Source organism: Ylistrum balloti, unplaced genomic scaffold (genome assembly GCF_031769215.1).
Source record: "Ylistrum balloti isolate Yb309-2 unplaced genomic scaffold, AGI_CSIRO_Ybal_v1 Utg369840, whole genome shotgun sequence".
In the NCBI taxonomy this organism is placed as follows: Eukaryota; Metazoa; Mollusca; class Bivalvia; order Pectinida; family Pectinidae; genus Ylistrum; species Ylistrum balloti.
The window spans coordinates 468,599-483,056 of NW_026781998.1; the positions used below are offsets into that span (position 1 = coordinate 468,599).

The following is a 14,458-nucleotide window of genomic DNA, read 5'->3' on the forward strand; positions in this document are numbered from 1 at the left end:
AAAGATGGCGTCCTGTGTTTTTATAACGCTGTTTACAACAGTTATTAATATCAAACCACAAATCAGTATATATCCTGGCGTGTAATCAATCGGTAATTATCAGAAACAATTGTTTTCAGTGGATAAACATAGTCGGTGTTTATGAAAACACCACGCGTATCGATTGGAGCATGTGTGTAAACAGGTGTGTAAACAAGACATTATTAATAATTATGAAAGACTGTCACATTACTTAGCATTGGGTATTACCCTTTGTTATGTTTAATAATATATAATTATATATCGTTGACACCAATTTAGCGTATCCATGTGCAATACCCGACTCCCGACTAATTACGGGGCTTCTACCGGTGGACGTTTCCGGTGTCGGCAAAGATTACTTGGTCAAATTTCAAAATTACTTTAGTAAGTAGTTCATATTTCGTTGTGTTTTTAAATTCGTGGATTTGCTCATCCACGAAAACAACGAAAATTGGACCCCCACGAAATAAAATGAATCCACAGTAGGCCATAGGACCATTACATGTAAAAGAACAAATGAACTAATATTGTTTTAATCATACATACTTCAACATATATAAGATGTTTAACTTTATTCAAGTACAAAATCTGCAATAAACAATGCTGAGATGGACTCAATAAAAGCTGTCAAGAATAATGAACTGATCACGAATCAGATGATTGTAAAATATCTGTTTAATGTTAGTCCAGTCCCAGTGTAACAACGCTTGGGATCAGCTCCATATTCAGCTATAATTTGCTGTCAACGTGACCAAATTAAGTAATTCCCAAGTGGGGAAGAATCTGTACCATTGGTGAAAACCAGCCATTCCATAAATTATTCCACAATATTTTATGATTGAGAATGAGATGATAAAAACTTGTATTAAGATTTTTAGTCTTCATGTACAGAACTTCTCTCTCTGAATCTGAAAGAAACAAAAATGAGGCGTCTTGGTAAATATGACTTACATCTTTCATCTTTACATCACAATGAGTAATATGGAGGCAGAATCGCTTTCTCCATATTTAAAATATCATATCTTAATTATTTTTTACACTTGGTAGTATTATATTTGATATAAAATGAAAATGAAAGTGTTGTTTTAGGACAACATATACATCAACAATGACCATACCTATTCATAGGAACTTTTCATTTCCATATTTCGAGCTGCAGCTATCTATATTTGCTTCAGGAGATGAAAATCTTAATATTTGTCATTTATATGTAAGAAAAGATATCTGTGGGGAAATTATATAGAAACAATAAGTGTATAATATAAAAGGCATCTGTAGTTTTCCTTTATAAATGAATGGATTTTAAAATTTGTTTACTTTTATTTTATATTAACATCATGTTATTTCCTCATTGATATGTTTACATTTCAACTGGCCTAAGCGCTGACAATAAATTCAAGTCAATGTAACATTTTATGAAACTCCATGTCAATACCAGACATGCAGTCAATTAGTGAGAAGCAATCAATGTTTCCAATTAAAGGTTAATTCCTCCTGGTGTTGTAGACATCTTCCTTCTTTGATAACACCTGTACAGAACGGAAAAGTACTATACTGGGTAAAATGAGAAAATCATTTAATTGAAACATATTTTTGCATTCAGATCCATAACGATTAAAACGTACAATATCTATTATGATTAAATTTGATTATTTCAGATTCTGATGCAATTTTTTCTGAAATTCAAAGCCATGTGTTTCATTTCAAAAGGAGTGAGAAAAACTGTCTGTATGAAGTTAAAGACATTATCTCTATTTCATATAAATTGTTGATCTCGTGAAATGGTGCAGTGTTGTAACTTAAGGACACCAATATTTAATCTTTTTGTGTTACTTTATATACTGAGAGGGTTTATTATCTGTAAATATAATCAACGACAGAGAGTAAGATATGAATTTACTTAGACATATCCGAGTCTTGATAATTATTCACCAATTCTATGTTGGTCTTTGTGCGTACAACTCATTTCAGTGATTGGGATATCTTGCTATTAAAAGATGTCATTTGTTATGTATATATTGAAAGAAAATTAGCACTTTATGACAAATTATGAAGCAAACAATCTGCGTGTGGATAAAATTAAATGATTTTAAAAAAAATATATACCTATTTATACCAATACCTTTGGTATGGGGGTATTGGATTTGACAATTAAGCATGTTCTCTTTGATTCTGCAAGGATTACCTTCAAACTGGAGAACACTCAAAGGATGACATTATAACAAAATAGAATCTATAAAATATCAACAGAAAGTATCTAATCTTGTGAGTTTGTTATGTTTTGTCGTTTTGAATTTATCTTTATTCATTTTTCTCCTAGCTTCAGATATATCAACTTATAGCCTTGATGTCTGAGACTGACAAATCGATAACTGGAATAGATCTAAAAAAGTGATTGAGCAACATCGACAATCAGATATGAACAAACAGCTGATACATGCTTTTAATTGCCTTCAATTTATTTTAAATTATTTAAAACACAGACAATATCCATGCCGCATTTGTACTGAATAAATTTATTAGAAAACATGTGGAAGTTGTATTGTACACATTTGTAGATGCATGAGTGCTTATAACGTTGTGAACAAGAGACGTAACGTCGATCGGTGTATACCACTATTACTGTACATAATAGTGTTATCTTCATTTCTGTATTTTCAGTGTAATTATTCGGTAGTCAGTATGATATGACACAAGATATTTACGTACATCTCAGTTGTTTTGGAAGTCACGAATTGCTATGAACATCTCAAAATGTTTTACTGGCTAAAATGAAGTAAGATAATGTAATAATATATAAATTTGTTAATATGCGTTATATTTCACGAAGTGCATCAAGCAAAAACATGCTGTTCATGAAAAGTTTTTATTCAATAAGGATGTACTATCATACATTATTTAGTAAGTAATTAGCAATATGATTTTGTATACAAGTCATGAAGCCATGTAGTGTGAAAATTCATGTATAAAACAATAAAGCGTGTTTGATCCCGGTAAGTGAAAGTCGTGACACGTTCTGGTCAAGATGTTTAGTACATACAGCTGAAGAATCCTGAGCTACGGAATTAATTGGTAAAAGTTTGGATTGATGAACTGAGAACTTCGTTTCAGGTAAACACGTCAGCACACCATGAGCCAAAATCTGCATTCATTAGTCAATTCTTCATTGTCCGGACAATAACTAGAGGCCTATGAGCCTTAACGGTCATCTGACTATAGAGACCAATGTATGATACGGAGCCAGTAGGTCTGGATTGCTCACCTTTTCTACAGCTTACAAAGAAGACTTTGTCAGTCCATAAAGCTCAATTTTCCTTATTCCTCAAGGCTGCACCTACACAAATGTCATGACAAAGGGCCTATTGCTTGTTTACAGAGGATATTTTAAGTTCTCGATATATCTAAACACAGCGACATTGAAAGAGAATCAAGAACAAATATTTGTATAAATTTGTTAGCCCTTTATCCAGTTATGTTATAGAACAAATATTGATAGCCTGGACCTTTACGTCATTAAAAAAATCAAAAAGATTTTTCACACATTTGATTCCTGTGACTTTTAAAAGTAGGTCAGGGTCATTCATTTGAAAAATTTGGTAGCTCTTCTTCTAGCATACTACAGTCCAAATATCAGCACCCAAAGTCTTTTGGTTATCGATAAGTCGTTTTAAGATTTTAACACATTTGGCCCCTATGACCTTGGATTTCGGTCCTTTATCCCAACATGCTACAGGCCTAATATCATTATCCTTGCTCTTTTAGTTTTTGAGACATTTTTAAAACATTTTAAGTCATCTCGTCCCTGTGACATTGAAAGTAGGTCAATGTCATTCATTTGAACAAACTAAATAGCCTTTCATCGCGGCAAGCTACCAGCCAAATAAAGAGCACCCCGAGTCGTTTGGCTAATAAGACGCCATTTGGTGAGTGAAGGTCATTTATTTGAACTAATTTGGTAGTCCTTTATCTCACCATTCTACAGGCCTTATATAGCACCTCCACTTTCTGAAAATTGAGAAGAAGTCGTTTAAAGATTTTGAAACATTTTGTCCCCGAAAGGCACGTGGACCGCGCAAGCTCTAGATAGAAGATACCATTCTACGTACCATTCTTCATTTATAGAAATAGTCACCCAGAGAAACCAACCCCTTAACGTGTCAACCTGCTTACACATGTCTGAACTACCGCATCAAACACGTCAAGTGTTTGGAATCCTGCACGTAACACGTTACTTATTTTCTTGGTAGTGTTATATAAAGAACTTCCGAAACGTTCTCATTCGTGAAATTTGCATATATTTTCTAACGGAACAAACGTTTAACTTTTTCGGTAAGTCCAGACTCTGTGTCAGTCCTACCAAAATGAAAACAGAACTGCACTGATATCATCGAATACAGATATTTAAAAAAAACAATTTTATTATTGTTTGTAGAATAGTAAAACACAATACAATAACATGGGGATATATTATTGCCATTACCAATTAACGGGAATTGAAAGTAGACAAGAAATGCGTTAATGATTGTTTGCTGATTGTTGTTGTTATTGATTCTCTTCTAAAACTCCTCGTGGAATGGGTAGTATGGACTGTGGGTGGCACTGAAATGAAACCAGAATGGAGATTTAATTAATTGATTCAAGATTTTACTGATTTTACACACTTAACAATTCCTCTCTTCCTGGGTCTCAGATATCATAAATGAAAATTATATAAAATGAAATTATATCAACATGTGTAAAAATAGTCGTATAAATGAATTAAGATTCCTTTATCAGTAAGAAACATATACGACAAATTGCTATATTTGAATCATCGTTTGTTGCCTAGATGTTAATGAAATCAATTTAAGAAGGAAAAGAAGTCTTTTGAAGCAAAATGTTGATTAACTTCCCCCATTTTGGGCCCCAACCCCAGGTTCCTAGGGGTCATATCATTTTTTATGATTTAAAGAAACGATAAACCACCTGCAACAATGTTTCATATCAAATTTGAATGAAATTTAGCCAGGCATTAGCATTTTGAAACAAAGAATTGTATAACTACCGTTTTAGGTCCCCGTCCCCAGGTCCCTAGGGGTCAAAGCAACTTTCTGATTATAATTCCCTATCCCAAATGATGTTTCAGATCAAATTTGGCTGAAACTCCGCTCAGGCGTTAAGCAGGATGTGTGTTTTAAATGAAAAGTTTACGGACGATGCAGAGCGGACGGCGCACGACGACGGACGACGCATGATAGCAATAGGTCATCTTGACCCCTCGGGTCAGAGTACCTAAAAATACACTGGGATCATTAATTATTAGAAAAGACATGTAAACCATTGGAACCATTAATTAACATTGGAACATTTTCAGAGAAACAAATTAACTCATTGCTGAAACGCAAAATGTGAGTGTCTTTTACATCATGTTCTTTTGTATAAAGGATTAAATCCTTAAATTGTACAAACTAAATGTCTGTTGCAACGGGTTAAATCCCACATTGAAATACATTATGATAATATATAATACTGATTTTTTTATGATATTCATAAATATGGCAACATTTCTTTCAGAGCAAAATCTTTTTAAAAAATGTTGTTTTAGATAAAGATTAAAAGACGAACTGAAACAAATCATACACTCATTAAATACGTTATGATTAAGTTATGATAATTGTAATGTAACAATTAAGAGGCCATTCATTAGAACACAGGAATCCATTTCTGTGTAGATTGTGAATGATGCATTAAACGCCTTACTAGAATTACACGCTGCTGTATTAGATTGTGAATGATAAATGTTACCCTGTAATTTAAATACACATAAGAGATCATACTCAGCTCTGTTCCAGGTACAAACACGATAATTCCTGTTCATCGCATTGATGACATTCATTTCATCTTCATCCAATGCAAAGTCAAAAAGCTAAAATGAAAAATTAAATCACAGATGAATAGATAAAGCTGAGTGTTATTTGTTGAGAAGGACTAAATGGTAATTTCCAATGTGACCCAAGAATACTGATATCTCATAATCATTCAAGTTGAAATCAAATGAAAATGAGAATTTCAGTAACCAAAGGACATTCCGAAGAATAATCAGAAATCGGTTTATAACTACTAAAGTATTACAATCTACTAAAACATCCCAAAATGTCGACCCTTTAACACTCAGGCTATATCGACCTGTTTTACATCAGAACATCATTCAATGGTATACTTAAAGTATTGTTTTAATGAGTGAGGTCATGTGTAGATGGATCCACGACTATTGTTCAGTAGTAATAAATCTAATCATATTTAATATATTATTTCACATTAAATGCATTATTACAGTAATATTTGCTTACATTTTGGAACAGAAGGAATATAAATAATGCATACCTCGAGGTTTTGTTTCTGTCTGGCCTCGAAAACGCTCTTAGGTATAACTATATACCCTCTTTGTACACCCCATCGTAGAAGTACCTTAGTATAAAACATTTTTACTGTTAATTTAAACATCAGAAAATTTGCCATCTCATAGAGTCCTCGCGTTACACACCCTTTCATTTGTGCATGAACAAACGTTTAGTTTAGATGAGTAACGAAGTCTTGACCTCGTCAAATCAGGCAGGGTTGACATGGAAACCATGAGAAAAACAACACTAACGAGATTACACTCCTGTTACACTTACATGGTATAGAATTCTTAGCCTTGCCATCAACTAGATATTGAATTGTTAGATGTTTTCAAGTATCTACATTAAGTTTCGGTGAAACATTTTGAATGAAATGATGTGGCCGATTTGGTAGAGTAAAATCTCAATAATACTGACCTGTCCTGGTGATTTGTTATATCGAGTTGCGATCTTTACTATTTCTGGCTCCTCCAGTAGCACTGGGTCCTCGGGTGTTGCCCTGTTAGTCATACCGAAAATCAGGCATACTAGCTCGAAATTCAAGATCCACTGTCACTTTGAATAAAAACTTATGTCATCAAGACACTATTTTCCAAATAATCCAATAGATGTACTAAATGACAATTAAAATGAAGATGCTGTATAGTAATTATAATACTGTTACAATTTTTGATTGTTTTGATTAGAAGTAACAGTCTTTACACTTACCATGGCCGGTCACCAGAACCAAGTGGGGAATATGCCACTACAACAATACCTCTGGATTTACAGAACTGTAGTAACTTATCGTTGGCATTGTAAGGAGAAATTTCAATCTGTAATGTAACATCAGTTAACAAATAACTAAAAGGAGTACAATATACAAGAAAATACCAACATGTCAATATGATTATCAAATTCCATAAAACTGGAGCAATATAGAAACAAAAGAAAGATTCACACCCGCCATGTAAACCTTGCAATTGAATGCATAGAAAACGAGCTAAATCAAAAACCTATTGACAACGTCAGAAGCAAAGAACATTTTACGGATGTGATTTTTTTCACGAATTTTCGTATGTCTATATTACTATAAATCTTATTCGTTCTTACCTGGTTACAGGTCATTGGGTGTTTCAAACCAAGATCTAAAATCCTCTGGACTTGTTTGGAATTAAAGTTTGATACACCAATTGATCTGCAAAGACCCTGGTCAACCAAATCCTGCATAGCCTGTCACAAAGAGAGCGTTGACGTGAAATTGTCGAATTTGTCAGTAATTTCTACATCGTATGTTTTAACAAATCCACGTTTATTCTTAAATTTTTCAACAAATAATAATAAAAGACACTTACTGTCCATGTTTCAGTGTAGTCTATATCGATAACATCAGTCTTGCCATCTGGAGTGAGTGGAAACAAATCGGCACCTTCCTGAAATGATATTTTGGATAAAGTTCTAAATGGTTTCTTTCTTTTCGATCCTCGATGATAAAAATCTTTCTACATAAGTGTTTATTTGACCTTTACGTCATATTGATTATTTGAATAAACTTTTTTTTTATAAAACACGTAAATGTCATCATACAGTTGAATTAGTGAGAAATCCGAACCTTGCTTACATCATTATTGATGATAGCAAATATATCATATTACCATAGAGAATAATAAATTAAGATGACACCAATTCAGTAATATGTTCTTACCCTCATAGGTAGAGGCCAGTGTATGATATAGAGATCTATGTATTCTAGACCGAGGCTGGTTAGGGATTCCTTACATCCCTCTGGTACCCGGCCTTTGCTGTGGTACGTGTTCCATAGCTGAAATTTAGTTTTCCTTATTAAATTAAAGAAGTCAATTATAGATTTTACGTCAAGGTTATTCTTCCTTTGTTATCAAAATTGTTATCAAATTTCAAAATTGGTAAAAGCTTGAGTTGTTTATGCTAATCTTCCTATCTCTCAACTGCCACACTCGCCTATTACGCTAAGGATATGGTCTATATTTTTCTTTTCTTTTAGGATAAACAAAAACTATGGCCTATCATATATTATATAAAAAAGATGAAATGAGAGTGATTAGCGAATCGATGTTTAACATTAAGGAGAAACAAAGATGAGTGACATTCTAACTACAATCAATATACAACATATATAACATATATGACTTATCTCGTTACAACGAGAATAAACATAAAAATAGGGTTTTTCTGTGTAGTTTACTCTCCATATCTTATTTAGCGATTTAAAGTAAAATAACAATATTTCTTATTTCAGTACACGGCCCATGATATACATGGTGTATATGCATTCTTACATATACGCTATAGTGAAATTTACCACTAAATGTCGCCTTGTGTATTGCGGTTATTGCAGTTTTAATCAATTTTGCTGAAAATGCCGACATCACGTAGAGACGATGACGTCTATAGGTAATATTTCTGATACCTTATGAATCTAAATTAAGGTGATAATACCTTTGTCGTAATGAACAAATCTTCACGCTTGACAACTCCGCCTTCAATAGCTTCTTTAATCGCTACTCCTATTTCCTTTTCGTTTCCATAGGCAAGGGCACAATCAAAATGGCGGTACCCCAGCCTAATGGCAGTTTTCACTGCGGCTCCTACCTCTCCTGGTTTTGACTGAAATAGTGAATAAACCAGTAATGTAAACAGCACATTTCTATAAACTTCTCTGAACATAGAAGTAGCGGTAAATACGATAAATAGTAAACTTACCTGTTCTTATCATACAGCCCCTAATACTGCTGATAACACGACCAGACTCGTGTATGAATTTACATTACGTTTCATTCACCAGTTGCCATGTGAGATCATGTCATATAACATTATTAAATTGTAGCAAGTATTATATATCAGTCTTAAATTCTTGTTGCCAAACGTCCACATTTGCCTAGTTGTTATTAAGATTTCTGAACCAAATTATATTTACTGGAAAATAGGAGAAATATTGTAACGAATTAAAGCAATTTGCGTTTATAGCTCAACATACTCTAATGATAATAACAATTGACCTACTTTTCTGTTTACAAAATTGTTCCAATAATTCAAACATTTTGATAAGCACAAACATTCTAAAACATAGGAAATATATATATATATAGATATCCCTGGTTTGTCAGTTTGTAATAAATCGATGATACATTTAGAGTATTTGTTGTTAAACCGTTGAGTAATATGTAAAATTGATTAAACCAGAGTCAAACAGATGAAGTCACGGATGTCAAATACACTTTAGAAAAAATGTACTTTGTAAGTTTTCATTTCTATCGCTGTTTATTGTAATCACCTACCTTCCAAGTACCCAGGCCTACACATGGTATTTTATACCCGCTTAGTAGCGTCTGTTCCTGTATAGCTGACATGGTGATATGGCTGTTGTAGATCGAACGTACGTTATCGCCCCAAATCTGTGCGTCCTTGGCCTTTGTACGGAAGACTAAGTGTGTCAAATGATATTTACTATTGTTGTTTCGTCTTTTTCGCAAGAAAAAGATAATTCTGATATTTTGTTGGAATTTGGTTTTGCTTTAAAAAATGAGCACACGTCAAAAAGTCATTTACTTAATTTATGCCTGTTACATCATAACAAGAAAATAAGTGTTCGTATAATCAGATGTAGTACGTCCGTTGATATGCTATGGGTATGAGCTTGTTACTTTTTATATATTTAGTAGTGTTGTATTTTTCTCCTATCTGGCCATGCCTTGACAGAACTTAATGAGCTCATCAATAACTATGAAAGTACTCCTTCATCCAGCAGCTATCTTTGATAACAAGAAATAGTCCTATATTTTTCTCGTATTTATAAGCCATTGACAGCTTATGGCTTTGGGAATATACGTTCAATTCTTATATATAATAGTTTTTTAAACCAAGTTGTGAATTTTGTTTTTGGCAATCTAATATATTTTGACTTTGTGCAAAAGGTGTTCCGTGGATTGTGATATTGTAATTACAGTATTGTGTAGTAGGTGTTCTATGGATTGTAATATTGTAACTGCAGTATTATGTAGTAGGTGTTCCACGGATTGTAATATTGTAACACCAGTATATTGTGTAGTAGGTGTTCCGTGGATTGTGATATTGTAACTACAGTATTATGTAGTAGGTGTTCTGTGGATTGTAATATTGTAACTGCAGTATTATGTAGTAGGTGTTCCACGGATTGTAATATTGTAACACCAGTATATTGTGTAGTAGGTGTTCCACGGATTGTAATATTGAACTACAGTGTTATGTAGTAGGTGTTCCATGGATTGTAATATTGAACTACAGTGTTATGTAGTAGGTGTTCCATGGATTGTAATATTGTAACACCAGTATATTGTGTAGTAGGTGTTCTATGGATTGTAATATTGTAACTGCAGTATTATGTAGTAGGTGTTCCACGGATTGTAATATTGTAACTGCAGTATTATGTAGTAGGTGTTCCACGGATTGTAATATTGTAACACCAGTATATTGTGTAGTAGGTGTTCCATGGACTGTAATATTGTAACTACAGTATATTGTGTAGTAGGTGTTCTGTGGATTGTAATATTGTAACACTAGTATATTGTGTAGTAGGTGTTCCACGGATTGTAATATTGAACTACAGTGTTATGTAGTAGGTGTTCCATGGATTGTAATATTGTAACACCAGTATATTGTGTAGTAGGTGTTCCATGGATTGTAATATTGTAACTACAGTATATTGTGTAGTAGGTGTTCTGTGGATTGTAATATTGTAACACTAGTATATTGTGTAGTAGGTGTTCCACGGATTGTAATATTGAACTACAGTGTTATGTAGTAGGTGTTCCACGGATTGTAATATTGTAACACTAGTATATTATGTAGTAGGTGTTCAGTGGATTGTAATATTGTAACTACAGTATTATGTAGTAGGTGTTCTGTGGATTGTAATATTGTAACTACAGTATTATGTAGTAGGTGTTCCACGGATTGTAATATTGTAACACCAGTATATTGTGTAGTAGGTGTTCTGTGGATTGTAATATTGTAACTGCAGTATTATGTAGTAGGTGTTCCACGGATTGTAATATTGTAACACCAGTATATTGTGTAGTAGGTGTTCCATGGATTGTAATATTGTAACTACAGTATTGTGTAGTAGGTGTTCCACGGATTGTAATATTGTAACAAAAGTATATTGTGTAGTAGGTGTTCCACGGATTGTAATATTGTAACACTAGTATATTGTGTAGTAGGTGTTCCACGGATTGTAATATTGTAACAAAAGTATATTGTGTAGTAGGTGTTCCACGGATTGTAATATTGTAACACTAGTATATTGTGTAGTAGGTGTTCCACGGATTGTAATATTGTAACAAAAGTATATTGTGTAGTAGGTGTTCCACGGATTGTAATATTGTAACAACAGTATATTGTGTAGTAGGTGTTCCACGGATTGTAATATTGAACTACAGTGTTATGTAGTAGGTGTTCCACGGATTGTAATATTGTAACACTAGTATATTGTGTAGTAGGTGCTCCACGGATTGTAATATTGTAACACTAGTATATTGTGTAGTAGGTGTTCCACGGATTGTAATATTGTAACAACAGTATATTGTGTAGTAGGTGTTCCACGGATTGTAATATTGTAACACAGTATATTGTGTAGTAGGTGTTCCACGGATTGTAATATTGTACACAAAAGTATATTGTGTAGTAGGTGTTCCACGGATTGTAATATTGTAACAACAGTATATTGTGTAGTAGGTGTTCCACGGATTGTAATATTGTAACAAAAGTATATTGTGTAGTAGGTGTTGTAATATTGGATTGTGTAATATTGTAATATTGTAACAAAAGTATATTGTGTAGTAGGTGTTCCACGGATTGTAATATTGTAACAACAGTATATTGTGTAGTAGGTGTTCCACGGATTGTAATATTGTAACTACAGTATTGTGTAGTAGGTGTTCCACGGATTGTAATATTGTAACACTAGTATATTGTGTAGTAGGTGTTCCACGGATTGTAATATTGTAACAAAAGTATATTGTGTAGTAGGTGTTCCACGGATTGTAATATTGTAACAACAGTATATTGTGTAGTAGGTGTTCCACGGATTGTAATATTGTAACTACAGTATTGTGTAGTAGGTGTTCCACGGATTGTAATATTGTAACACTAGTATATTGTGTAGTAGGTGTTCCACGGATTGTAATATTGTAACAAAAGTATATTGTGTAGTAGGTGTTCCACGGATTGTAATATTGTAACAAAAGTATATTGTGTAGTAGGTGTTCCACGGATTGTAATATTGTAACACTAGTATATTGTGTAGTAGGTGTTCCACGGATTGTAATATTGTAACAACAGTATATTGTGTAGTAGGTGTTCCACGGATTGTAATATTGAACTACAGTGTTATGTAGTAGGTGTTCCACGGATTGTAATATTGTAACACTAGTATATTGTGTAGTAGGTGTTCCACGGATTGTAATATTGTAACAACAGTATATTGTGTAGTAGGTGTTCCACGGATTGTAATATTGAACTACAGTGTTATGTAGTAGGTGTTCCACGGATTGTAATATTGTAACACTAGTATATTGTGTAGTAGGTGTTCTGTGGATTGTAATATTGTAACTACAGTATTGTGTAGTAGGTGTTCTGTGGATTGTAATATTGTAACTACAGTATTGTGTAGTAGGTGTTCCACGGATTGTAATATTGTAACACTAGTATATTGTGTAGTAGGTGTTCCACGGATTGTAATATTGTAACAACAGTATATTGTGTAGTAGGTGTTCCACGGATTGTAATATTGTAACAACAGTATATTGTGTAGTAGGTGTTCCACGGATTGTAATATTGAACTACAGTGTTATGTAGTAGGTGTTCCACGGATTGTAATATTGAACTACAGTGTTATGTAGTAGGTGTTCCACGGATTGTAATATTGTAACACTAGTATATTGTGTAGTAGGTGTTCCATGGATTGTAATATTGTAACACCAGTATATTGTGTAGTAGGTGCTCCATAGTTTGTAACATTGTAACTACAGTATCTTGTGTCTTCGATTCACCGGTTGGACAAGCAACCAGGTCTTAATTCACCGATTGGACAAGCAACCAGGTCTTGATTTCGTGATTGGACAAGCAACCAGGTCTTTATTCTCCGATTGGACAAGCAACCAGGTCCTGATTTCCCGATGGGCACAATATAAGGAGAATGAAAAATTCGTCTCATTCTAATCCCTGAAGTGTTGTTTTTATTTTATTTGTTTATCTTTTGCAAAATGATAAGTCGTTATGATTATTTCTAGCTGTCATTGTGCAACACATTTTTTTAATCTATACATTCTTTTACTAGAGTTTTTGATACAAACATCTAACAGCTGTTCACATAAATGACATCAATACATATCAATATATGCAGACAACCAAGATGTAAAATTCATGAAGCCATGAACATCTTTTCATTGATGTATGAATGTTTTATTATCGGCCCCTACCAGCTGTCAAGCCTGTACTGACACAGTGCAACGAAGAGCAGTGTCTCTAGAAAATCAGAATGTAATGTTTGTGTCGACACATACCGCAGTACTAAAACATAGAAAATGTCACTAAATCATTAAACATTGTTGTTAACAAATAGATAAGAAAAATATACACAACGATGCATTTGATGCAAAGTTGTGGTTCAGCAATATTATTGTGGAGAGGGAAGTAATCAAGCAATATGGTTTACACAGTTTTAACAGCTTGTAATTCACATTTTGGGTATCAAGTTTGTACAAAAGATGTACAAGTGAATTGCGTTTTTCAATAGAAATAGTTTATTTTCATGATTTCTCTTTATTACCCTGTGACTAGAGTGTTCCGGGATGTCAAACCTTCCTAACATTATGGTTTCAAATGTGAAAGTGCGAGCTTTTAATGTATAGAGTACTGTATAGGGGTGCGAGGGTACAATTTAAGTATAGAAGAAAATAATAAACTGCTGGTTGCACGTTGTATTTAGCGATTTCATTGTTCTTACTGGACATTAATATTACGATATCATTTACGCATGGGCTCCATACATGGAACTTCAG

The 14,458-nt window shown here is 33.4% G+C and overlaps 1 protein-coding gene across 1 annotated transcript; it reads right to left on the reverse strand.

The window, feature by feature from the left end:
• Positions 1–4,577: 4,577 nt before the first annotated feature.
• Positions 4,578–9,769, reverse strand: LOC132545337 (aldo-keto reductase family 1 member B1-like). Its single transcript, XM_060209013.1, has 10 exons — positions 9,698–9,769; positions 8,859–9,026; positions 8,086–8,202; positions 7,736–7,813; positions 7,494–7,613; positions 7,110–7,216; positions 6,819–6,900; positions 6,385–6,468; positions 5,838–5,926; positions 4,578–4,620 (listed from the first exon to the last, which is right to left on the reverse strand). The coding sequence occupies exons 1-10, from the start codon at positions 9,767–9,769 to the stop codon at positions 4,578–4,580; spliced, it is 960 nt and encodes a 319-aa protein (XP_060064996.1).
• Between the last annotated feature and the right edge of the window lie 4,689 nt (positions 9,770–14,458).

Bases quoted from the DNA above. Each gene is read 5' to 3' on its own strand.
- LOC132545337 (XM_060209013.1), bottom strand. From the start codon at position 9,769: ATGTCAGCTATACAGGAACAGACGCTACTAAGCGGGTATAAAATACCA. The intron at 7,814-8,085 runs GTAAGAACATAT...ATATCATTTCAG, and splicing joins ACTGGCCTCTACCTATGAGG to GAAGGTGCCGATTTGTTTCC. The intron at 6,469-6,818 runs GTCAGTATTATT...TTTTATACTAAG, and splicing joins ATAACAAATCACCAGGACAG to GTACTTCTACGATGGGGTGT.